This window comes from Pieris brassicae, chromosome 14 (genome assembly GCF_905147105.1).
Source record: "Pieris brassicae chromosome 14, ilPieBrab1.1, whole genome shotgun sequence".
Classification (NCBI taxonomy): domain Eukaryota; kingdom Metazoa; phylum Arthropoda; class Insecta; order Lepidoptera; family Pieridae; genus Pieris; species Pieris brassicae.
The window spans coordinates 5,091,041-5,118,844 of NC_059678.1; the positions used below are offsets into that span (position 1 = coordinate 5,091,041).

The 27,804-nt window shown below is 36.5% G+C and overlaps 2 protein-coding genes across 2 annotated transcripts in view; one reads left to right on the plus strand and one right to left on the minus strand.

The window, feature by feature from the left end:
• LOC123718025 (1-phosphatidylinositol 4,5-bisphosphate phosphodiesterase epsilon-1-like) overlaps window positions 1-27,804 on the plus strand; it is a 95,064-nt gene that overhangs the window by 45,125 nt on the left and 22,135 nt on the right. The window contains exons 8-22 of the mRNA XM_045674374.1: window positions 1,145-1,323; window positions 2,272-2,470; window positions 2,541-2,673; window positions 3,740-3,869; window positions 4,605-4,805; window positions 5,704-5,857; window positions 8,249-8,451; window positions 12,724-12,822; window positions 14,628-14,750; window positions 15,356-15,489; window positions 16,981-17,079; window positions 17,515-17,627; window positions 17,959-18,083; window positions 19,036-19,177; window positions 27,661-27,791. Coding sequence (XP_045530330.1) covers window positions 1,145-1,323; window positions 2,272-2,470; window positions 2,541-2,673; window positions 3,740-3,869; window positions 4,605-4,805; window positions 5,704-5,857; window positions 8,249-8,451; window positions 12,724-12,822; window positions 14,628-14,750; window positions 15,356-15,489; window positions 16,981-17,079; window positions 17,515-17,627; window positions 17,959-18,083; window positions 19,036-19,177; window positions 27,661-27,791 — 2,165 coding nt within the window. The remainder of the gene's footprint in view (window positions 1-1,144; window positions 1,324-2,271; window positions 2,471-2,540; window positions 2,674-3,739; window positions 3,870-4,604; window positions 4,806-5,703; window positions 5,858-8,248; window positions 8,452-12,723; window positions 12,823-14,627; window positions 14,751-15,355; window positions 15,490-16,980; window positions 17,080-17,514; window positions 17,628-17,958; window positions 18,084-19,035; window positions 19,178-27,660; window positions 27,792-27,804) is intronic.
• On the minus strand, window positions 20,111-26,990 carry LOC123718024 (cleavage stimulation factor subunit 1). The gene is made up of 11 exons (XM_045674373.1): window positions 26,849-26,990; window positions 26,291-26,377; window positions 25,199-25,302; window positions 24,628-24,782; window positions 24,319-24,410; window positions 23,671-23,809; window positions 22,727-22,887; window positions 21,491-21,638; window positions 20,917-21,010; window positions 20,506-20,656; window positions 20,111-20,224 (listed from the first exon to the last, which is right to left on the minus strand). Exons 1-11 carry the CDS (start codon window positions 26,923-26,925, stop codon window positions 20,134-20,136), a joined length of 1,299 nt encoding a protein of 432 aa, XP_045530329.1. The 5' UTR covers window positions 26,926-26,990; the 3' UTR covers window positions 20,111-20,133.

Genomic DNA, 27,804 nt, shown 5'->3' on the forward strand with positions numbered 1-27,804 from the left:
ACATTTATGAAATGATTGCTTACTTAAAGTCTTCGAATGGATGAGTGACATATGCGGCGCAAGCGTACATTGAGCGACACGGGACAATGAGCGTAACGGGACAATGAGTCATGCTTTATCGTGCGTGTAGCCAGCGTTCATCGATTTTTTTATAGAACAAACGGGCAGGAGGCTCACCTGATGTTAAGTGATACTGCCGCCCATAGACAGTCTCAATACCAGAGGGCTCGCGAGTGCATTGCAAGTCTTTTAAGAATTTGCTAAATTTATTTCATAACGCCAATTTTTTTGACATGAAGTCAAAAAAGCCTTTAATGCTGTTTGGCTGACAGGCTACATTCACCAATCGCCAATCCTTGTCTGTGCAGAATAGACGCTTGGCATTGTCAGATAGTACAGGAACATGTATTCTTCCTTTACACCGCAGGTCACTTAACATCAGGTGGGATTATGGCCAAACGTATGCCCAGTTGTGTATACAAATATTTTCGTGCGATTTCAAATCGTTTTAAATGGTCATAACTAACCTTTCTCAAAGCAAAATCCTCCTAAATTATAAAGACTCTTTAAAGCACTCTTTCGTCAATGCCAAACTGTGTTAAAGCTGAGATGAACACTTTTTAAAAACAAACAACAAAATATAAATATATAGTTCACTGAAAAGCTGTGTAAAAAGGCTTACTACAAAGTTAACGATAATCTAGTTGATAAAAGGGCCTGGGACTAGTGCTGGACAGGCTACTTCTAATAAATTTGTGATATTTTTTTAAGTGTTGTTTGATGATTTGCTATTTTAAATTAGTACCGAGAGATTTTTTTTACCCCGGCTTTTTCTCTCGGCCTACATCCTCTGTCTTCTCGATGAGTAGGGATGTCTATTTATTACAATTTAATGACGTGGAATAAGTGATACTTTTAGCTTATCTTCCATAATAAACATATTTTATTTTACACATTTTCTTTTGCGAACTGTGGAATCGACTCCCGAGGTGCCTTCCCTGGCAGATAGGACTTTCAAACGTTTAATAATATACTCCTCCCTCAAAGGCCGGAAAGGCACCCATTACAATGGGTTTCCATGAGCTGCGACTACCCTTATTGGGCTTCAGCGTTTAGCTATAATTTTTTATTTGTAATATTCCAGTATATAGCCTCATTTGATGATGGAGGGGAGCAAGCGTTCAGGCGAGTCGGCCCCGAAGGTCTCCTGAATTTGGAGAAGGTGTACCGGACGCAAGCTGTTATGGATCACATAGCAAGCTTCCACCAGCACCGGCATGCGTTGGCCAGAATTTGCAACCCCGTCTTCGGTGATTATTTGAAGTAAGTTATTTATCTGTTTATAAGTAATCTCTACACAGGCACTGTTAATGATATATGAGGCTACATCATTGAATATATCCCGATATGAAAAAAAATTTATCCCGGCAATATTTATGCAACAGTGAGTTGTCTTTAGACGGTCTACATACCAGTGGCTGAAAACGCGTAATGTGGTGATAAATATTGTAGTATTTTCGACGTTAAACATTCATCGGACATACAAAAAATATTGACGAGTATTGCATTGTATAGAGCTGGCTGATGCTACCAGCCTTAACTGCTACATATTTACGTGAAAAAAGTCCCTTTTACACATACAAAATAAAAGAAAACATACATGATCAAACAATGCCAACAAAGCCAAAATAGATACAAAACAAAATATACCATCGGATAGTAGTATGTTAGTCAATTAAGCGCGTTATATCAAAGTCAGACAAAACTGTTAAAAAAAAATCCTCATTTCTGGAAAATTTTTGCATCTTCATAAATGGTATTGAAGCGCGTGCTCGTACAATTGTGAATCTGTCTTCTTCTGGAGGGATTCTTAACGAAATTAATGACAGCAAATAGCTACATATCCGCTCATTACTGATAACGTGTAAAACTAATATATTAGTAGGTTCAAATACTAAGACTCTGAATAGTGATTCTAAGAACGAAACCAATAATAGAACAATTAGCTCTGACCGTGTTTATAATAATTTAAAACAGATGGCGCTGATATAAAGTTAGCTAATCTTAAGTAAAGATGGCGCTATTATCAAAAAGTAATTTTATCGAAATACGAACATCAGTCTGAGGCCCTGGTCAAAAAGATTGTATGTATATTCCAATTAAAAAAACATCGATTTGTTTTCAGAAGAGAATTTACTTTTTTTTAATAGGGCATCTGTAAGCCAAGACCAGATCGTCCAGAGAGAAAAGATATTTTTTTTTTAATTTCAGGTCTGTTATATCTTCGTGTGAAGAGCCAGTCTTTACCCATTCGAGACAAAAGACAGGAGCAAGCTTTGAGAACGAGGCGCTGTATGAGTTGGAAGGAAGTGGGTACAGTCCAGTTCAGCCGTTATTCCATGACCATGGAGTGACCATGTTCCCTTTGGCACCGCAGAATGGTGATAGAATTGACCGGCATATATTACAGGTAACAATTCATCTTCTGATCTGCTGTCGGCTGAAAAAAAGAATAGCTAGAATACCTGATACCTTTTCAGATAATGCACCACGGAACCGCCTGTATAGTGGGAGAGTCAGAGTGGGCTGGTGCGTTTGTTCATTTAAGACTGGAGCGCGCATGCGCACTGCTGACCTGGAGTAAAACTGCACATAGGCCGAATGCTCAGTGTGGTTAGTATGTGTTTTAATTTATTGTAAGGTCATGTAGAGATGCTATGAGATACAGTCATAGACACTTAGGTCAGAACAAATATCTATATATATGTGTGTCGGTGGCGCTACGACCTTTTTTAGATCTGGTCCTCAGATTTCGGTATCTGCTTCATGATCATTTGTCAATATAATAGGAAAGTAGACGATCAGCCTCCTTGCTTGACACGTGTCGACTTTTAAGGTCCAAAGCTAGCCGGTTTCCTCGCGATGTTTTCCTTTACCTTACGAAGGAATGTTAAACGCCTTCATTGGTGCATAGCTGCGGATCGAACCTTCGATGAAACCTCAGGGATGGACACGGTAAAGCCACTAGGCCAACACTTATCGGTCAGAACGCCGGCGTGAAATGTGAACGCATCTATTGTTAATAATCTTTTCTTTCAGGCAAATATTAATTAATATTCTCGGAAAGCCATAATCATATCATAAAACTTAGGAAATAGTCTAAATTTCATCGAAATGCGTTCAGTAATTTTTTAAATATCCGAAACGCGCGGTATTTGAAATCAATCAAATTTCAACTGGGTGCCTCGGATGCTGGAGCCTGTCTCCAAATGTCCTGTCTCCTAAGCCAATTAGGAGCTGAGCAAATGTTAATAAAAACATTTTTCAAGCCAAGCTAAGTACGAGAAAATTAAGCTATTTCGTATAATATTTCTAAATCATTAATTTATTATGTGTATATATGTGTGTATAAAACAGCTTGACACACGGTTTCTAAATCTCACCATTAATTAATCGCTCTATGATGATCATCATTCATCATTTCCGATGGATGGTCATCGCAGCCTACGCACCGCCAGAGGTTAGATAGGTCCCTTAGGCGACCCGAGGCGATGCTAACAGATATATTCTATAACCCACAAAGTCACGCCGGCGGCACAAATGAATGTCCCAATTTGTACTCCAGGTAGGAGACGTAGGAAGTATCAGCCGGCAGGAAGCATGGCAAGCTTAGCAGTTTCTAAATAGTGAACAGCATAGATGTGATTTGAGTTTTTTTTAATATCAATAATTTTCCCAGGAGAAACCCCATCAGAAAATGTTCAGCAGCCGGAAATCAGTCTATCATATAACCCGGAAGAAGTGATTCCGTTAAAATACTCAGGAAACATTGTTCATGAGACGGAGGCTGGTGTTGTTGGTGAAGAAGGGTAAGAATTCATTCATTCAGAAGAATCTGTGGTGGTGAAGTGTGGTGGAAGGGTGGTGTCGTCGTCGTGGTCCCCCCCGACTCAAATATAAGACTTTCCTCTGACTTTGAGCTTGTTCCCTTTGTAGTAGAGACTCTTGGGCCGTAAATATTACCGGTGATCCCTGAGCTGGATAATTTTCGTTAGAATAAGTATCGCAATACAGCGAGCTGTAAGCAACTTTTAAGTATTATTATCACTATAGGTGAAGAGTTTAAAAACTGTAGGATTGTGTTGGAAATAGAAATGATTTTTCTTTAAATATTTTTTTTTATTGAGATTAGAGTATTTGTTCAGTTGAGGAGTAGCAGCTGAGATTTATGGGACGTCGAGGCAGAATACGAAATACAATCCGTCATTCCACAAAAATTAACGTCATTTAAGGCAATTACCGCCACCACTATGTGAAGGCAGCTGCCCTCTGAAGTATATCTGTATCAATACGACTTAGGGTCATTTAAGAAAAACGCGTACCAATTCTTAAAAGGCCGGCAACTCTTCAACTCTGGCATTGAGAGTTTCCATAGCGATCACTTAACATGAAATGAGGCCACTTGCTTGTTCTATAAAAAATCTATATATCGTTATAAATTAAGACTTAATCAAATCCTATCAAATCTTAACAATTATCGTGATATATACAAACAGGGTTTAGCGCCAATATTCGTATTATTACAAAAAACATGTTCATTACAGATTTATAGACCTCCAATGTGTCAAGGACATGAGGCTGGGTGGAAAACTACTAGAACCGAGAGACATAGCTGAGCTGGTGGCGAGTGCGAAACGGAACGGTCTGGACACGAGTCAACGAGCACATGTCATATCACTACTGTATGGGAATACACTAAGCGATAACAGACACATACACTTTTTATTACCACCACATGCTTTCAGGTAAGACTCTTGCCTCACGAAAGAGTTTTACTAAAAAAGAAGATTTCTGAATCTGTTTTATGGTCATTTGTCTAATAGGCCAGTAGGTGATCAGCCCCATGTAACTGTGATTGTTTGGAATTTTTTTTTTAAAAATTTTTAAAACAAAAATATATATAACGATAACAATGATAGTAATAATTCTATTACAATTAATGACATTCTGTTATAATCTTAGTAGTAATAAGGTAAAATGAAATAATTGTATTATTTGTATTCATGTCTATGATAATAAAATCCTTTTGTTAAACTTTATCTAATTAAACTGTATTTAACCAAAATGTAAAATAAGGTCATAAAGAAGTTTCGTTTCTTACATGTGTACACTAGTACACGCACACATTTTTAGATATATGTTTCCCCTTTTCCACCTCCCCCCTGCACTGTACCATTCTCAGCCATATGCTGTTTGCAATTGACATAATTGTATTTATGCGTACAAATAAATGATCTGAATGACAAAGAAATGAATGATACTTGATCAAATCAATTGTGATTTTCATTTACCTTCTCTATGTCCATACAAAATATCTATCAAACATATCAAATTAAAATTTTCTTTTGAAAGCAACTACTCCATCAGTATTTTCTTATGACGTTGTCACGTTCAACTATCGTCAGTAAACCGACGTTACAGACAACTGATTTTTTCTTTTGACTTTAACTTTGCACCCGTTGAATACGTGATCCAATTAACTGTTCCTTTCGCCATGTGCTGCGCCCATTTTTGTATATATAACAGGGGGCAAAGTGGCAGGACGCTCACCTGATGTTAAGTGATACCCATGGACACTACTAGAAGAAAAATTACCTGATATCATTGACATGGTCTGACATAAATTGTTATTTTCCGTTTCAGAGTATGGGCGGTAGGTCTCCATTCTGTGATCAAAGCCTTAATAAGCCAAACGAAGCTCGCTGATCGAAGTCTCGCTTGGCTGAAGAATAAGTACACGGGCCTCTATTATGAAGATGGCTGCTGCTGCGAACCACTTGTTTCTGATGCTATACGGGTATGTTAATATATTTCACAGCCTATTGGCCTAGCGCCACTCATTTGCGATACACGCTTCATATGTAATACATATATATACCTATTCTAGTAATAAATACTGAAACAAAGAAAAAAATCCATTGCCAATAACATTTATTACTTTTACAGTAAATTCGTTTAATACATAAATATAAAACAATTTAAAATATAAAAACTTTCCATGGGATAATTCTTCACTGCCGATCGTACGGATTGAGTTAGGGTCTCCAAATTATCATAGCGTACTCTTTAAAACTCATAAATCATAATCTAGCGTATTAAGATCGGGATTAGATGACGGCCTGTCTTCAGCTCTGATGAAGTTCTAAACGTTCGTTTCCAACCAAGACTGCGTAGACCGAACTTTGTCACCAGGCGCCGAGTCTTGCTGGAAGGACCATTCTTGGTTATTGAACATAGTGTTGTTAAGGGGTTTCAGTACCTTCTGAAGAATGGTATTTTCATACACTTGTGCCGATGTTTTGATACATTTTTCATAAAAGTATGGCTCAGTTACTTCTTCATAGCTAATCCTCCACCAAACCATCACTGAAGTCGGATAGTGCCCACGTTGCACTCTGTCGACTAATTGGAAAGCTTCCTTAGAGCTTTGAACATAAATACGGTCATATTGTTTGTTAAAATGTTAATCGATTGTAAAAAAGTTCTCATCTGTATGTTGCGTACGGCTTCAGCAGTTGTTACGGTTTTACTACCCTATTTTATTTTAAATTATCATTTAAGAAATGACTAGTACGTCTCTTATAGGCTACAAGTTCTAAGTCATCTTTTTCAAATACGCGACCTGAATCTAGGTGTTTTCTCCTGAGATAAAATATTTTGCTTTAGGACAGGATTTCTTTGAATTCTGTCCCTTACTGCGTTGACCTCCATTTACGTACGACAATACGTGGACGGCCAGACCTTTTTCTGTTACAAACAGAGGAGGTGATACTCGTGAACGGGTGCTACTTGTGGTGACTGGTCGTATTTGAATTCGTGTATGGGGTGATGTTAGTTATTTCGACTATGTATTTGCGTGTTGTTCCTACGAGAATGTAAGTGCGTGCTCCTATTTAACCATGCCTCCTGCTGATGTCATGTGGAACATGGTGTTATGGTTGCAGCTCCTTTCATTGACAGTTAAAAAGAGTGGCGGAGAGTTTATTGTCAGTTCTTCTCTTCCGTTCTACGCCCTTGATTTAAGAACTGGCAGTAAATGTAAAATTAGAAGCATTTAATGAAGACATGTTTTTTATTGACGTTCATAAGTTACCTATATGAATAAATGATTTTTAACGTTGACTTTGAGGTCTCGTTGTACTATTAATAGCTCGGTACACAAACATTTTACTAATACCAAGCGTATGGACAGTTTTAAAATTGCATTTATCTCCACTACCTACTTTGTGTAATGCAATCACAACGTTTTGGTTCTCTTTATCATCACACTCCATTTTAATATCGCAATATATTATGTAATATATTGGTACCAAAATGAGGAAACTCAATGAACAATCATATAAAAATATTTTTTTTATGAATTTTTTCCCATATAACATTTACAACAATAAATAATATTACAGTTGAGAAGGTATCGGGAGACTGGTTTCCAAACTAGGTAAGAACCTGTGTTATGGGTAACCAAGCTTTTATTCACGGCAAAGTCATATTGAGTGGTAACAAAAAGTACATACATATATGGGTAGGCAAAGAAATTTAACGTTTTAAATAAGGAAAGATAAACAAAACAAAGCAGTCAACTAGTTAGAAGTTAATAGAAATAAAGTTGTATGGGTTGATGTGAGTGTGTGTTTGTGTGTGTGATAGTGGTAGAGGGTATGTACGCGTGTGTGTGAGTGTTAGAAGGGTGTGTATGGGTATGTTAGGCACACGTCTGAGAACATATGTGAAAATTATTTTATACATAGCAGATTTTCCGTTTGGCCATAGTTCAAAATAAGTAAAAATGTACACATTATTTAGTTTTAGGTTATATATTCAGAGTTTTTATAAGTTTGTTATACTAGATAGATTCAAAATTCTATATGTGTAATATTTTGATTACTTTTAATTGTAACAGCATTTATAGCCAGACTAAGTATACGTAGATGAAGAAACAAAAAAAAGTATATGTTTAATACATGTTTTAATATATGTTTAATAATTTACATGCCTATGTACCTGGTGTCTCGAATCAACGGAGATTTTTTAATTAAATGTTTTAATAATTTTGCTAATACAGTTATAAGTGTCTCTACTAACAATATATGGATTTATAATGGTCTGAAATAAATGATTTTATTATTATTTTATTATTTATTAATATTAAAAATTCAATCATGAACAAAATGTCGTGTTATTTTTTTAGATATTTGGAGGTCGGGAATCTATATACGGCAGCTCCACCCATTCAACTCCAATCAAGTTCGCTGACTCTTATACTGATTCTACTAAAAGCGGCATGAAATTCAAGAAGAACAGATCTTCATCAGAACTGAAGGGATCTCCAAGGAGCTACAGCACTGCCGGTACCAGGAGTGAGGAGGAGTATACCTCATCACCTCGGCATAGGTGAGTTATCCTCTATTAAGATTGGATGTATACAGGTCATGTCAACCTTCCTTATTTTGGTCTTAAATAAACAGGGGGACTGTTTGCAAACTCGACATTATGACAGGGGCCGATCAAGAATTACGTAAGTACTATGGGGGGGGTGGGGCAGTTCTTTGCTGTTCATATAATTATGTCAACAGTACTTATATTACCTACACGTTGTCTGTGCTTGAAAATGAAATGCATTTTCGAGGATTCCCACAATATACGTTTCTGTACTAATATAACCAGCTTACTTTAGCTGAGTAGAGGGGAGAGGGGGTTTTGATGGCAGCAAATCTGCTTACGAATTTTAAAGTAATCTAGGTTAATTATAAACCAGATCAAAAGTAGGAGATACACAGAGTTATCATAGTGATCTGATGTGACTTTTAGACAACTATAGAGTGATACATTCTATAAGGGAGCGTTCAAGTTTTACGTCACGCAATTTTTGAAGATTCGTGACCGACAAATGAAACGCGCCCTAACGTTTATGTATCCAATAGTAAAACGTTTCGTGACCAACCCCAGTGACTCTTTATACCTAAAACTTACCATTATGTGGTGGAAAGTATTGGAAAGTGCAAAATAACGTGTATATCCCCGCCCCGCATCGTAACGTTTTACAAGAGGACTCCCCCCCCCCCCCCCAATTCGTTACGTAATACTTGAATGCTCCCTAAAGACTGAAGGCGCCAATATAAATATTAATAATAATAATTAAGTCTCATGTATTCCTTGAAAATTTACAAAATAAACACACATATAAAATATATATGTATATATATACATTTTCTATATTTTTTCAAGGACCTCTTTTTGACTATAGGCCTCCTCCAATCGTCCACACATGTTACGAAAAATTAAAACTAATAATTTTAAATTTTAAATATTATACAACCTAATACTCCTACTAAATTTTAGCCTTTTAATAAAGCTAACAAATAAAACAAAACATCGAAAAGCTTTAACTAAACATTAATAAGTTATAAAACTTTATATAGTACATAGTAATATGATAGTTTTACATCTTTCTCAATCACAGCAAGTTTATCTCTTAAATATTGAAAGTTTAATTTACATATAGCTTTTGTAAATATATCTATATATCTAACGGACTATCAGTGCTAACATATCTATATGTCTATCTATATCGATATGTCCACATCGTTTATGAAAATCATTATTCTTGATCAAACTAATGACAATTTGATTATCTATATGAAGATTCAACAACTATTGTATATTCGATACTATCAAGCATTAACTGCCAAACCCAGAGAACTTCTTTTCTCGTGCCATGAATTCTGCCTCCTTGGTAGATAGAGCGATTGTCAATTGTCTTTCAGTGCTCCACCAGTTACCAGTGATAGACCTTCTGGTGTCAACAAGGTGCCATGAAAACTGCATTTCGCAATGTATAAAAAATCACCTATGCCTTACGTGGCAGGCTTCCAACATTTGTTACTTCCTGCAGCCACATTGTTTAATTTCCTAACTTCCCACATTTAATGTTTTAGTTCCTAACTTCGGGTTGTTAAGCCGTTATTTAAATTGTAATTTTTATTTTTAAAACATTTGAGTTTTTGAAACTTTCGGCTGTGGCCTTCGTAATTCATTAAATAGATTATGTAGGATAACAAACAATTATATAATAAAAGATCTAGCAACAAATGAAGACGCATGCCTGATTCTGGAGTTTGAAGGAAATGTTTAAAAATAAAGACATTATAAAAAGAACACTGTACAACTCGAGTATTCTGCCTATATTGGTTATTACTTACGGCTGTCAAACTTGGCCCATAACAAAAACTTGAAACCTGACAACATACATACTCTTACGCACGGAGCCTTTGCATATTACCTGCATAGGTTTAAAATTAGGACAAGCCCAATATGTGCCTGCAGTGATGAAGAGCAAACAGTGGAACATGTGCTTCTACACTGCCCTATATTCGCATCGTCCAGGCACGACCTGGAGCAACAAATGGAGATGACTGTAGACCGTGGCGGCCTACAGGACATGTTAATAAAGCACAGACCGTGCCTGAAACGGTTCTGTGAAAAAAATATTAAATATTTAAAGGAGGCAAACAAAACCGAAAGAGCCGGTCTCGCGAGGAATTGCGACCCGGCTCGCCCATGAATATTGTAAAAAAAAACCTGACAACATGTAATTAATAGGCATAACAGAAGAAAAACTTTCAGACACAATAAACATATCAAAATATCACATAAAAACAAAAGATGTGTTAAAAACCTTAAATGGAACTGGGCTGAGCATACTATCAGACAGTCAAAATCGAGCAACTCATAATTGCATTGGCACACAGGTCGCATGAAGAGGAAAATGCGTAGACCTATAGCGGGTTGATGGAACAAGCCGTGGCAGGTCAGAAATTGATGGTGGCAGTTAAAGACCCACACCCCATATTGCCCACAAAAGGCAGAGACAAGACAATTTTTATTAATACTAAACATGTATATTATACATTAAGTAAGATAGTATCTTGTCTGAATAAAGGCTCATATTAAAATTATTAGATCAGCTTAACCAGATGTTGTTCTGTCTTAACTATGAATATTATTTTCGAATTGGTATAAGTAACTAAAAATGCTTCATACAACATTATTTGTTTGTTTTTCTGGAGCGTATATAAATAGTTTTGTTGGTAATCCGACATATAACAGGCCATATGAAAAACATGGATTTCTACAAACAATTAGCGACTGTAATTATTTTATATGTATTTTATCAATATAATAACTCCGAGCGAAGCATTTGTTTTAAACTATATTCATTTTCTAACATCTTCTGACAATGTCAAATTAGTAGACAAGGTTAACTGAAAAAAGTTTGAATTATAAAAGCGCTATGCAATGAAAAAAAATTGTTATCGTAACAAAAGTCAGGATTACTTAATATGGTGGTTCGGTCTAAATTTTCTAATTTTCCGCGCTATTTTCTTATTTTTTTCTTTTATAAGAACCTTTTCCTGACAATAACAAACACAACAAAAAAAGAATTTGCGAAATCGGTCCAGCCGTTCACGCGTGATGCCGTGACCAATGGAAGTAGGGATTTTCATATATATAGATAAACACACTAACAGTTTTTAAAAGAATACTAATTACACTAACCTAGCATATTCCAGTCAGCCACTACTAGGTTTCGGAGAAAGTTCTTTAGGAAATGAACGGCTTGCCAGCCAGGGGACAGTGACAGCTTACACAATAAAAATCTCACGAAATATAGTTTTTAATCCGCCCAAAAATATTTATTTATTTATTTCTTCTATTATATTATTCTTAAACTGCTAACTTTTGGCGCAAACTAGCTGCTGTGGTAGAATGACCAGCGCTGTGGAACAACTCTGCTCCTCACCTAATGCTGAGCCAGAGCCATTTACAACCACAGCACACACGCATTATACAATTCAACCTTTTTCTTTAAAAAAATTTTATCTCATCACTTTTTTATCTTTGATTATTGTTATTTTATGTGTTTCTGTGTGTGTGTTTTGTTAGTAATAAATGTTATGTCTATGTCTTAGTCAGGAGTATATTTATAGTATATGTTGTGTATGTGTGCAAGCTGCACTATAAATAAATATGTTCGGGAAGTCTGCACCAAGAGATCTAAGTTAACAGACGGAGTCCTGCTAGGATCAGAGGTTCAAGGTTTGAATTGTCTCAAAGCTATCGGGCATCACCACCATTAAGGGCTGGAAAGTCTTCGCCATTTTGACAGAAGGCGAGAAGACAGACTGCTCTGTTCAAATCTGATTTATTGTTATCAACTCACTCTTCTTTTTAGTGTAACACATCTTTAGATTATCAAGTATAGAACAGCCACGTGAGCCGTGACAGCAGTGGGTAATGTTCAAATGAAATCTGGACAGGGAATTTTTCTTATTGGTATTCAGTTTTCTACTACCCCTATGTGTCACTTAAAATAAGGAACTTCTCAATTCCTGGAACATTAAACTACCTACTTCGTAAGCAATATTACTGATTTGACAACACAGAATATGAAATTCCAGCCGTATCACCTCGTCGTTCCAACGTTGCCACCAATATGTGGAACCAGCTCTCTCGGGTCCTTGGAAGAGCGAATTGTTAAAGGGCCGGCCACGCCAGCCCTCTAGTATTGAGAGAATCTTAAGATCTCCTGAAACTACTGCCCGTATACTGGTTCATTCTTTTATTAAGACGTAGGTTATAATTGATATATATGTTTCTTACCAGTTCATACTCGGCTGCTTCAAGCCACCACACACCATGCGGACCACGTCATAGCAGTCTGACAGCTACCAGCCTCGTTTCTGGATCTCCTAACCGGAGTAGGTAAGATTCTGATTGTACTTATTCCGGGCTGGCTATCTGTCACTCAGGTCTCCCGTTCCAGAGACCAGTCTCTCACATACACTTCCAAATATCATCTTAGTTTAATCATAATAACCTTGTATGTGAGAGAAGAAATAAAGATTATTTATTTATTATTCATTCAAGTACTTCGGTGTTTGAGATCAATCAACTCAAAAACTACTGTTGGGATTTTAATGAAGTTACTCATGGATAGTACTCCTGAGTTCCTGAGGGATTTTAATGTATAATTTTTTGTAAATTCACTGATATATAACAAATATCGTTTACGTAGTTGCAATCTGGTATAAATATTAATATCTGGTTAAAATAATGTTAATTATTAGGGATGCTATGAGTTTATCCCTAAAAGCGTATTCTATCGGGCAACCCTAAGGAACGAAGCAGGAAATGCATGACAAAAATGAAATGTATAATTTATAAGTTACAATTAAAAATTCAATATACAAAGTAATAAGAAAATATAAAAATATTTCCGAACCAAGTCGTCTAAAAGTCCTTCAATAAAAGAGCGTACTAAGTCTTAAAAGGCGAGCAACGCACTCGTGAACCATCTTGCATGGAGAGTGTTTCTCTGTCCATAGGCGGTGAACTTTTCTGAACCAATTTGGCTAATGGTCCTTCAAGAAAAGAGCTTACCAATTCTTAAAAGGCCGGCAACGCAATCGTGAGCCCTCTTACATTGATAGTGCCCAAAGGCAATAGGTATTTCCTAACCAATTTGACTTAGGGTTTCTTGAAGGAAAAGACCGTACCAATTGTTAAAAGGCCGGCAACGCAATCGTGAGCCCTATTACATTGATAGTGCCCAAAGGCAATAGGTATTTCCTAACCAATTTGACTTAGGGTCCTTCAAGAAAAGACCGTACCAATTGTTAAAAGGCCGGCAACGCACTCTTGAGCCCTCTGGCGTTCATAGTGCCCATGGGTGATAGTTATTGCCGAGCCAATTTGACTTAGGGTCCTTCAAGAAAAGAGCTTACCAATTCTTAAAAGGCCGGCAACGCAATCGTGAGCCCTCTTGTATTGATAGTGTCCATGGGCGGTAGGTATTTCCGAACCAATTTGACTTAGCGTCCTTCAAGAAAAGCACGTACCAAATCTTAAAAGGTCGGCAACGCGTCCATGGGCGGTAGATGTATAAATGTTTAACAAGAATAGGACGCCTAAAGTGAAAAGTTTGAGTTAAAAACCTTAGTAGTGAACATAACTTTTTAGCAACAAAAAAAGTACGTTCGTCCAAAGTATACATGTCACAAGTGAAAATTGTTTGTAAATTAATTATGACTAAGGTAAAAGCCCCAATAGATTATGTACCAGTATATGATCACTCCATGTATTTGTGTATCTATATTCACACTGTATACACACTGTAAACGTGCTAATGATGATCTAAATAAATAAAAACTGCGTTTACTCCACAAGACGTTATGCGACAGAATTGCCACCTAAAGTTCTAATATGTAAATACAAAACGAATACATCAACCAACAGCGTGTATTTTTTCTCGAACTCCCTATCTCACTCTCTTTCGATCGCTATCTTCCTTTTCTTCGAGAAAAACACTGCACATCTTCGTGACGTTTCAACCGTAAACATTTATCCGCCTAAAGAAGTTTTCCTTCAAAAAAAAATATAAATGTAAAACCAAGTGTGAATAAATTAATATTTAAACATCAAACACTTAATTCAATTAACTGACATCGACTTCAAAACATAAATTTCCTTACGAGTTTGACTCCTTGCTTAATAATATTCATTTTTAGTTTACGAAGACTGGAAACAAGTGAACGGTTTTGGGAGAACATGAAGCATCTCCGCACGGGTTCTGTAGGATACGAGACCCAACTGGAATTCATGGATTTTGTCTCTCTTTTTAGAAGTTTTAGGTAAGTAATATTGTCTTGTTATGGTTTCGAGTTGCTTCCGCATTACGAACTTACGAACATTTCAGCCCACCTAATAACTAAACAGTAAACCAATATGTAATATAACAGTATTTATATATTATAAGCCGCATACGCTAGTCTTTTAAACATACACATTTATACGCAATCTATAAAAGTTCTATTCATTTACTTAGTGTCAGTATTGGCATAGTGGTTTCAACACAACCTGCGGAGATCACCGACTGTGCGACTGGCTTCAGACCCGTATTTGTCCGGCACAGAAGGTTCACCTAATTGCCTATTTCAAAACAATCACGAGACATACAGTAACCTAAGGTCCGGTCCTAAAAGCGTTATAACTAATCATTAACACAATTTCGCAAGGTTTTTAAACAGCAGAATTTTCATAGTCCAGGCTCTCATTCGAATTCTTCCCGAATAAAATAGAATAAACACTACTCCCCCAGAGCTTGGTTTTGTAGTGGGCTGGTGGTGGTAGTGGGCTATCAGTTATATAATCCGCTGTTTTGCTAGTAATGTATATTGTATTTACATATAGAAATAATCAAAGGTATATAATAAATAATGTGTAAAATTTTTCCTAGTCTTGTCATGCGGTCAGAGCTGCGTGATGTATTCGAACAACTTGCAGTTCCAAGGGGGAGATGTCCGTTTTTAGGAGCTGAGAAAAGTAGAAGCTCGCCAGAACTCTTCAGGAACAAAACAGCTTTTAGAACAGGTCTGAGTACAACCACTTCTCAACTGGAGTTTATTTTAAGTTTTTGTTTATTTATTTTTTTATTTCCCCATCATTATTTTACCTTAACAGTTACAACTAATACGATAGAACGTCAAAATGTATTTATATGCCTAAATCTTATAACTAACAATATAGCAAGCAACTCTTGTGAACTCAGCCAGTGTACCAACAAATAGGTCTACCTCAGTAGAAATTTTGTTAATTGTTCGTATTGCTCGCGTGAGTGGAGCTTTGCTAACCAAGTTGGAATGTGCTCGCGGTACATCCAAAAGTTTTGACGGAAGCCTCAGGTTTCTATTTGGTACCCGTCTCTCTCATAATAGTCTCTACATAATATCCAGTAGTATAAGTACACACAGCTAGATCTCTTCTGAGGTGTAGCTGGTCATAACCCACCATACCCAGAACAAACAGGCTACATAAGCGGATACAATGGATACACTGGATACAGCGAGTGAATTTATTTTGTACTCGCTCTAACATGAGACTGTATTTAGCCCCATATGGGGCCCACACCATTGCGTTGTACTCCAAGTGACTTCCCACTAGCGCATTGTATAAAATTTCAATTGCACTGATATTCGTGAAGCCACAAGCTATTCGTAATATGAACCCCAGATTTCTGTAACCCTTTTTGCATGTCTTGTCTACATGGTGCGCAAAACCAAGATTCGCATTGCACTCACAGATCTTTGACATCTGAGACTCTTGCCAACGTTATGCATCATCAAGTATTGTGATCAATAAGACTGGAGTTTATATCTTCAAGCCTTATTCCCGATGGGCTCCACGGATCTCCACTTGCCGCGATCCTCTACTTATCTCGTATCTCCTCTTCATCCACCATGCATGAGTGGTTATGCGTACTTTTAACTACTACATTCTCTAGTAGCTGTTCGATTGGTCCAGTTACAGACATCTCCGACCCAACTTCACCATCTAGTTCCCTTGTATATCCTACATTACCTACTCTTTCGTATCTTCTTTTAACTTACGCTGCACACGTAACGTTTTGATTTTCACAGCATTTATGCTACTTTCCTTTTCTGTCACACCCAACATACTCTGATGGGTTAATCTCGGGATAAGCACTCTTCTATGAACGGCGATTCGAGCGTGTAGCCTCGAGATTTGGTTGCAGATCATTTCTTCAAATGTATATGTTGCTTGAATTTTTTTTTTAAACCAAAGTACTTGACTGAATAGAACGAACAGTTCCTCTTGTTCAGTCCAGTTGTTCTTTACACCCTTGATTTAAGAATTGAATATTGAGGGTTTTTTTTTATAACTGACGGTTAGTTGGTTCAATTGAAGATTTAAGTTGGCACCTGGTAGATTCCAAACCAAATAAGTACTCTAAGCTTTAATTTTCAATTTATCCTCATTATTATGATTAATTTGACTGTAGCTATACTGTAGCTAGACTATATGAAATGATATATATTTGTCTATATTGATACTTTTCCACAGGTCTTCTAACGAGAAACGGTTCGCTCGATTTGGAGCCGCCCAGCGATAAGGTCGGAAGGAAAAAGGCCTTTGACATTTTAGCCGCCGCGGCGCTACCAGGTAATTCCTTTTCAGTGGAATTTTATTCACCCATGAATTATGCTAGAATTTGTCAATTGTAGTGTTGGCCAAATGGCTTCAGCGTGCGACTCTCACCCCTGAAGTCGTAGGCTCGATCCCCGGCTGTGCACCAAATGACTTTCTTTCTATGTGCACATTTAACACAGGTAAAGGCAAACAACATGAGGAAACCAGGCTAAGCCCAAAAAGTCGAGTTCATGTGCACAGGAGGCTAATGACCCACTTGCCTATTAGATTGATTAATGATCCTAAAACAGATACAGAAAGAAAATAAAAGAAATAGAAAAGATTCAAGGCACCTTCACTCCGTCGCCATCCAGGGTCTGTTAGCACTGACCATATGAACTTAGCTGCACAGTTTCTGGTAAATCCGATGTTACAATACTTCAGTCGAATAACTTATTTCTTTTTCAGGTGCTAACCCAGATCTAAGCGGTAGGGTCCTCTCTCTACCTACCCTTGGAAAATTCTGTGAAACAAGACAGTTGGAGCCCAAGAATGAACAGCAATTAAAAGATATTATACAGGTGAGAGAGTCAGCAGCCCCCGCTAACTTCTTTTCGCCTTAATATGATTTTATTTAGCCCACGTATGGCTATAAAGACTGTTGGCGTTCGCTAGTACAGAAGAAAACGTTTATTTTCAGTTTGAAGAAAAGAAAACTATTTTTTTGAGATTTTCTCTTGGTAAAAAGAGATAGAGAACTTTTTACTAAATACCAACATATGGAACATTTTGTTACCCCATAGATATCGTTGGCTTTTCCAGAATTAAAACTGTTGTTCAGGTTTTAAGTTCTAGACCATGACCATGATATGGTACAAAACCAAACCAATAAAATTCTTGACATATTTTTAGAGGCACGAACCAGATCCGACATTGAGAGCTGACAATTGTCTTTCATTCGAGGGGTTTGTGAGGTTTCTATCGGACAAGGACAATTATGCTTTTGTCCCTGAACAGAGGAGAGCTGGGAATTTAGGGTGAGTCATGAAACTTATAGCACTTATTTCAGGTACAGGCCAAATGGCGCTAGATTATTTCATATCTGAGCCATAGTCTCTTGTTTCATTTTCGTGATCATTATTTTTAATAGTCGTTTTCCAGCTGATGTTAGCCTTCACTTTTAGACCCAAAGTGTAACTGAACAGACGTGACTCATTTAACACTTTTCTACTTCAATCTTCTTTTAAGTATGACCATTTTTGGCAAGGGTCTCTTCCAAACCCCGCTATTCCTCTCTGAACTGTGCCAGCCTCTGCCATGTAACTGCTATTTATTTAAATTCTTATATGCATCTTCTAAGTTGTCTCCCTTCTTTTTCGTAGAGGCAAAAATTTTCCTCCAAATACTGCAATTCTACACTATGCTACAGTTCTCAAGCTGTTAAAAAATGTTCTAAGGGCAGCTAGTCTCTATTGATTATTCGGGCCACTTCGACAGGTCTAAACACCATCCTAACCCATTGGTGCGTAAAAGCATCAGTAGCATGTGGGGGCATGGTTTAACGGAACCGGATAATCCAATCTTGATAGCTAACAAATTAAAAGCCGGCCCGAGCCGCAGAGCAAAATCAGATTAGGGATAAAGAAAGACCGGGGTAGGTGAGGTCCCAGGAGACGCCCTTGCGCTAGTCGCGGGAACAACCTAATTGGAACGAGCTACACCAAAACAGCCCGAGCCAAGGCGGTAAATCCTCCCTTTAAATTGGAAGAACTGTTCACCATCCTTCCATCTCTTTCATGATTTGTCAATCTAATAGGCAAGTAGGTAATCACGTCCCTGACACGAGCGAATGTTTAATGCCCACATATAAGTCCATTGGTGGCCAGCCAGGGTTCTATGACTCATTGATGAGAGACGAATTCAAAGCCACTAGGCCAACACTGCTGTGTGTGTAACTTCCATAATAATGGTTACCAATATTTTTTTCAGGAAATCCTCTGAAAACGAAGACAAGGACCTAAGTCGAGAAATGTCGGGACCATTAAGTCAGTATTACATCGCCAGCAGTCACAACACATATTTGACTGGACATCAGCTGAAGGGAGAGTCATCAGTCGAGCTATACAGTCAGGTGAGTGGTCTTACAGCTGGGATACTCTATAAAAATTCTGATTTTTATAGAGGAGTGTTACTCTGATTTAACGCGATGGCAAGTTCTTTAAAACTAATTTCAGCATGGTTACTCCGTAAACACATTATCAGTAGTGTTACTCTCTGATTTAACGCGACAGCAGGTTCTTTAAAACTTATTTCAGCAGGGTTACTTCGTAAATACACTTTCAGTAGTGTTACTCTCAGATTTAACGCGACAGTATATCCGACTCTCGAAGCGTGACGTAGTTTGATTTAATTTCGTACTTTTTATCATCTACACAAGCATTACATCTCTTCACTCAAGCAAACTATACTAATTAATTTGTTTGTTGTTGAAAGAATATCTTATATGTAAATCCGCGCCATCTATCGCTTACTTTCTGAATCAGTGCAAAATTTCGGAAAAAGCTTTACCAACCCTCGAAACGTGGCGTAGTTTTATTTAATTGTGTTATTTTATTATTTATCCAAGCAATAGCAGCAATTTCTCTTGACTCAAGTAAATAACACAAATTTAATTTGTATAATAATTGCGTTGTTGTTGAAAAAATATCTGAAACGTAAATCCGCGCCATCTATTGTAAACTTTCTGAATCCATGCAAAATTACGGAAAAGGCTTCCAACTCCGACTCTCAAAGCGCGGCGTAATTTTATTTAATTTCGTAATTTTTAATTATTACCTACACAAGCGTCACCAGCCATTTCTCCTTTGACCCAAGAAAATTATACAAATTTATTTGTATATTGTAGAAAGAATATCTTAAATGTGAATCCGCGCCATCTATTGCAAACTTTTTGACTTAATACAAAATTTCATAGTATAGAAATAATCATAAAATACAAACTTAAAAATAATTTCCTGCGTTAAATTCTTCAAGGGATAACATATGTAGGGACAAAAAATAAAAATCCATGACAAAAAGTACATTTATTTAGTGCGTATTGCGTCTATACCAAAATCGAGCCCTGTAATCGTCACTACAAGTCAAAAACGCTGGCGCCGTAGCAGAATGTACAATATGTCTGGAAAAATAAACATATTGCATTAGAAAAATACATAATATACATATATTATAATAAAATTGTGAAATAAATAATATAAGTTATCAAAGTCCATGAATTTGTTATTACCCTAATAGTAATAACCTCTCAATAAAAACAAATTAACTGTCTTAAATTAAAATAAAATGTCATAACTTAACATAAACTGTCATAAATTTATATAAACTGTCATAAGTTTAAATAAAATGTCATAACTTAACATAAACTGTCATAAATTTATATAAAATGTCAGAAGCCCTCACCTCACAGCACCGTTATGCCCCAATGACATGAGCTGACATCTACTCGCACTCCGGGAGTGCCAAGTGCAGAGTGATGTTGTGGCCTCATCCGGGAACAGAACATAATCTTCAGTGTGGTTAAAAATCGCCTGGGCCGGGTGCTCTTGCTTACCTAGACATTTTGGACAGTTAACAGAAGGTCAACGAAAATTAAATTTTGTAATACATTATTGAAGAATCAACTTCTTGTTTTGAAAATGAACCTAAAATATATCTGCCCCATGCCTTTGAAGATTTACGGACGTCAATTGTCAATTAGAAGTATGTTAGACCGCTCTTGGGTGAACCTCCAACCCTGATGTCTCTTCAAGACCTTCTGGCCTTGGCCGAATGCCACTTTAAATTTTTTTTAAATATATTTTATGTACATACCAGTGGTGCCAGCCCCGGTGTACTGTATGAGGCAACGGCTGCTGGCCAGTTCCCATAATTTAATTGTTGAATCCATTCCAGAGGTCAGTAGGTACTAAAATAAAGAAAAAAAAAAAATATTTTATAAAAATTACCAAAGTCCTGTTGAAAAAGCAAATCGCCAGTCATCCCGTGGCCATACCTTATTTTATATATCAGACAAATAGGTTTTGAGTATTGACATATGTCAAATGACAAATGTTTTGAGTATTGACAAATCTCATATCACAATTTTTTGAGTATTGACAAATGTCAAATGATAAATGTTTTGAGTATTGACATATGTCAAATGACAAATGTTTTGAGTATTGACAAATGTCAAATGACAAATGTTTTGAGTATTGACAAATGTCAAATGACAAATGTTTTGAGTACTGACAAATGTCAAATTTTGTTCCATTATACGCAAATTTATTTAATTTACATAAAAAAGCTGTAAAATTGTTTTTTTTCTTTAATAAACAAATCTATCAACACAAGACTTCGTATGCTATTAGACAATTTTTAATAAACATTTATGATAGTTAATTTATACCTTGCTATTACGCGTAAACGCTACGGAACACACCTCCCCCTCGTGTGCGTTACGGAAGGTGTTGAAACACCTATTCGACACCGTGTCCCACAGCTTCACGCTACCATCCGCGCTACCGCTGGCGTAGTATTTGCCGTTCGGCGAAAATCTGTTATTTTTATTAGGTAACGTTAAATAAAATTAATTAAATTTTAGGACATTAAAAAAGAGTTGGCCTAGTGGCTTCCGCGGCCTTCATCTCAGGCATTTCGTTCTATGCGCTAACATTCTCTAGTATAAAGGAAAACATCGTCAGGAAACTGTCACAGCTCATCACCTACTTGCCAATTAGTTTGACAAATGCTTCAGAAATCTAAATGAAGCTTGTAGGGTTACGGCCTTATCGCTAACAAGCGATCTCTTCCAGGCAACCCCAGTAAGAATCCGATCAAGTTTTACGTAAGCAGATTTATCATAACATTAAACCCCCCCCCCCCCCCCCCCAACCTTCTACTCTTGTCACCAAACTAAGCAGAGCTTTGAGAGAGCAGAAAAGTTATAGTAGATAAACAAGATTTTTCTAGGAATTTTCATGGATTCCTATAAAATTCGTTTCATTAATTATGCTAGAAAATACTTGGTATATATAACATGGGGCAAACGGGCTGGAGGATCACCTGATGTTACGTGATACCGCCCATGGACAGTTTACATTGCCTCGACGGCCTTAAGAGAATTGGTTCGTTATTTGAAGGATCAGTGGGCAGCTGGTTCCACATAGTGGTGGCAAAAACTGGCTTAAGAAACGCTCAGTTGTGAAACGAATGTCGTAATTCAGGTGGAAATTCATATTCTACCATGAAGTCTGATGATGAAACTCAGCTGAATCCGAACAATTCTGACGGCTCTTCATGGTAAATGCGATAGAAGATGCCGTGAGAATCCACATCAAGCTGCACGGATTGTGACTGGTGAATTTGGTGAAGTTGACGGGTGCTCCCATGCAGAAGTAAAAGGAGGTTGGAGGGGGGCTGGTTGGCTCCACGTGGACCCGGAATTTGAGCCAGTTAATTCCAGAATGCATATTTTTGAAGTGAAACTTCTTTTGGCGCATTAGGGTAAAGTTTTTACGGAGACGAAAAGAAGAAGCAGCAGCAGCAGCAAGCTGCGAAGATGTGCAGCATTTGTCGAAGAAAAGAGAGAGAGAGAGAGTGAGAAAGGGAGATCGAGATAAAATACAATATTTAAATGACTTACTGAATAGAATTAACTTGTTTCTTGTGGTGATGGGTGTTGATTGGACAAACGAAGCACTGGCTGGTGGTGACATCGTACAGTCGTATCACGGGGTGAGTGGTCGCGGCTATTATATGATCACCCAACGGGTGAAAGGCTACACTCAGGACCGGTTCGGCGTCCTGAAGACAATCATGAGCGTATGTTACATTGTATGAGAGATAATTCTTCTGACAGCTGTCAAGAGTTATATAGCAATAGTGTTCTGTGCAGATATCATAGATTCTACGATTCTATTGATTGCGTCCTATATTTGAGATAAAAAAATGCTCCATATACATTCGGATAACGATTTATAATTGACTGTCAACTGTCAGATTTTCTCTGACACCTGTCAAGAATGATATTGCAATGGTGTTCTGTGCAACACAGATATCATAGATTCTACGATTCTCCTGAATAAATATACATGAGATAAAAATACACTTGAAATAAGGATACATAATGTCATCTATCAGATATATTTCTTCTGACAGCTGTCAAGAGTTACATAGCAATGGTATTCTGTGCAACACATATTATAGATTCCAAGTTTCTACTGAATAAATATACAGAGATAAAAATACACTTGAAATAAGGATTCATAATGTCATCTATCAGATATATTTCTTCTGACAGCTGTCAAGAGTTACATAGCAATGGTATTCTGTGCAACACATATTATAGATTCCAAGTTTCTACTGAATAAATACAGAGTGATAAAAATAAATATACATTGAAATAGGGATTCATAATTGACTGTCAACTGTCTCAGATATTTCATCTGACACCTGTCAAGAGTGATATAGTAATGGTGTTCTGTGCAACACATAGAATCATTTTGCACTCAATGTAGAAGTTCGAATCAAAGCTGGAAAATGATGATGAATGATGCTTTTTCTCTATATATATATGTTTTTTCTTACCGTAATAGATTTGTAAGCTTTTTTCGCTGAAGCTTTTGTGATATCAAAAAGCTTGATGCAGCAGTCTCTAGAGGCCGATACCAGGATCTGTTCCCGGGGGTGAAAGTCTAGCGCTGTTATTTCGTCTGTGTGGTCATATCTAAAAATATTATATACAATAATTAGGACAAGAGCGTACCAATTCTTAAAAGGCCGGCAACGCACTCGCGAGCAAAAGGCATTGGATGATGACATTCCATTGGTGGTGGTTTCATTTAACACATTCTCCTGACCATATAGGCTTGATTAATCATAGGATTTTAAAAGGCCGGCAACGCATTCGCGAGCCAAAGGCATTGAGTGTACATTGGTGGTGGTATCATTTAACACATTCTCCTTACCATAATATAAGCTTGATTAATCATAGGATATTAAAAGGCCGGCAACGCACTCATGAGCCCTCGGGCATAGAGTGCCTATTGTCGGTGGTAATATTTAACACATTTTCCTGACAATATAGCCTTGATTGATCATAGGATTTTAAAAGGCCGGCAACGCACTTGCGATCTCTCTATCATTGAGAGTGTCTGTTGGCGTCGGTATTAACACATTCTCTTGACAATATACCTTAAAAAAGTATTATTTAATCATTTTAAATAAATCACTCACAGAGTACGTATAACCGGATGTCCCTGTTGTTCCCTTCCAGCTTCCACCTCCTCCGGAGCAGACTTCGCCAACATTCGCTCAACATCTAAAATCTAATGCAATCATAATTTATAACACATCTTAAATATATAAAAAAAACATTCTCAAACACAAAATCATAAGAATCAGTCCAAAAGATTTATATATAATACATTTAAAAAAATAGACAAAGTCCATTGGTGCAGAACCGGGGATCGAACCTAGCACCTGAGGGATGAGAGTCGCATGCTGAAGGCCAACACTGCCCTGAACCCTCATAATGAAAGTTACCTTAATACTAGCATCCACACTGCCCGTAGCAACCAACTGTCCGCAAGAGCTAAACGCACCCGCACGACACGCCATCTTGTGTGACGTCACGTACGCCGTCTCGTACGTAGCCGGCTCTGGAGCCAATGAGGACGCGTCCATTTCGAATTCTAAATCTGAAATTTATACATAACTATTATGAGCAGTGTTGGGCTAGTGACTCTCATCCCTGAGGTCGAAGAACCCCTGTGCATCAATGGACTTTCTTTCTATAATCACTTAACATTTGCTGAAACATTGTGAGTAAACCGAGCGGATCAAGTACAGGAGGCTGATCACCTACTTGCCTATTTGATTGACAAATGATCATAAAACAGATACAGAATCCTGAAGCCCAGTCCTAAAAAGGTTGTAGCGCCATTGTTTTATTTATTTTAAGCAATAAATACACTATAGGTAATAAATTTTTTGATACATTAAGATACAGACTTGTATATATCTATATCCTAGTTTTCTTACAAATTAAAATATAATAATGCACTAATTACAAATAAATTACCGAATGTTGATCTTGAATCTATGAATTGCTTACCAAAACCTGTAGTCCCCATTAAATGTTCAGCTACATTTGCCGCTGCTAATCTGTCTTTTCTGTCAGGTTCATGTTGAAGTCCAACCATCATTAGGTTAAGAAGCCTGAAAATTGTTTTTCTTAATAAAAATCATGAATTGTATGACTCCGTCTTTATTGGTTCTGAGCTAGGAATTGAATCCAGAAAAATGAATGAGTCACTCTAACTAACAGGTAAAAAATAGTTTATTCAATTTTAGTTTTGATAAACCAGTTGCCTTCTATAAGGCAGTTCAAGACAATGATATTTGGTCTGAAGATATTTTAGCCCAGAAATAACAATTATATTAAATGAATAATTTTCTACAAAATTGTGCCTATTTATATTTATAATTTTTTTACAGATAACCATTTTCAAAACATGTTTTTTAGGTCATTAATGTATAAACATAGAATCTATTTGATGAATTTAAAACATTATTTTGCCTATAGCAAGTTAGTTTACGAGTGAGAGCTATAATGATTAAGAATTTATAATAAGACCACTTAATATAGTCCAATAAGAAATAGTAACAATTCAAGAAATGAAAACTGAAATAATATGTTTTATTTAGCATAAAACTATAGATGTTATTGCTGGCATTCTTCTAAGGGTCTGTTCTACAATGTACGGATAAGTTCCAAATTAGCTATTTATTACTTATTGGTAGGATAAACGCTACTGTATCACGACTGTCAGATAGCGCTGTTCGCCACATAAAGTCAATCATAACTTATAAGTCTGATGAAACACGAAGTTTCTTATTCGTAACTTTTATCTTCCAAATAATTTATGTGTTGCATAGCTATTTGGTACTTTATCCATACATTGTGAAACAGACCCTAAATGTTATAAGTTGACATAGCTTATTTAATTTTATTGAGTAATTGGCACTTGATAATATTTTACTATTAGGAATTCACAACAAAAAAATGGGCATCTATGTCAATGCCATCATCTATAATGCAGAAACTAAAGTCCACACTACATACATAGGAACATTAATTAGAAGCTTTTTCTAATACTCTGAATCAAGCTTAGTATTAGTACAAGTTTGTGGATGTTTTTTATACCTGTCACTTGGGGGACAGGGTGGATCAGCATGCACAGCAGCTGCCAATGTAGCTGCAATGGGCTGGAATCCATCATAGTATAGTTGACTGAAATATAATATTAGTATTATAAGTAGATTTCTACTTAGCAAATATAATTGAAATAAATTGCTTCAATAATGAGATAAAAGCTATGAATGTGTTAACAGATATGCCATGTATTATAGTGCAGTTTAATCCCATATTGGTTCATTAAATTTTTGTAGCAGTAAAATAAAACCACTGTTTATCATAGTAATAATATACTTAATTGAAATCTATAAAATTTAATAACATTTCTTAGTTTGTGTATCTTGTTTACACGTTACGTGTATTGTTTGTTTGTTCAAGCTAAACAGGTATATAATACGTAAAAATACAGCGACGTTATGCTTGTTATAGAATTTCAAATAGACAACATCTGATTAATAACATATCTAATAATTGTACTATCTCAATGAAAAGAAAACCGCCTTGTTTTGTTTATTTACAACATAAAGTATTAACTTGTACATTTTTAAGCTTGCTATCAATGTTTACCTTATAATCATACGATACATTAACTCTCGGTTCTTAACAACATTTCTCGTGTCAATTTCTCCGGAATCTTCCTTCATTTTCCCGACAAAATTTTCTAACAGCAGAAATTAAAAACCCGGCTCCTAACCACAAAAGCAAAACATAAAAGTTTACACAGTTCACAGTATATGACAATTGACAGTTGAGCGACAGACTGTTTACTGCTTGACTTTTAGTAGATGTCAAGACTACAACGAGTAATCGAATTAATCTTCAATTTATCTGATTGTCTGCTGATATCAATTGTTCGAAGGCACAAAGTCGACTAAAACTTACAGTCCAAATCAATACTTATGGACATGCGCAAAACTTTAAACATTTTATATGAGCATTGTTTAATCGAGTATGTGCACAAATCCGCATTATGTTAACATTCACAGATTATAATCATTAAACTGCCTATTCAAACGAAACATTGAGTACATAACTAATCCAATTAAGCAATAATTTAATGGCATTAACACATGCTCTAACGAGGAACCGTAACTCATATGAAGATTCTTACAATTAAACTAGACTAGATTATACAATTATTACATAGTTTAAAAAGCCTAGAAGGTATTATATTTCGTAATAGAAAGAATAAGGGGGCATGTACTTATTAGTACCAACTCTAGTCGCAAAATTAACTTTATTAAAATTAAATAAGATTATAAGACTTTTATAAAACTTACCTACGAATAATAAACAAAATGTTTCCGAACAGAAATTAATACCTAACTATAATTACTTTACTATGCGAATGATAAGTTAAAGCATAAATATATTTACAGGTGTTACTAACAGGCTGTAGGTGCGTAGAGCTGGACTGCTGGGATGGGGATGATGGGAATCCCGTGATATACCACGGCCATACATTCACCACCAAAATACCATTTCGACGGGTAGTCGAAACTATTGCCAGGTGATAGTTGTTT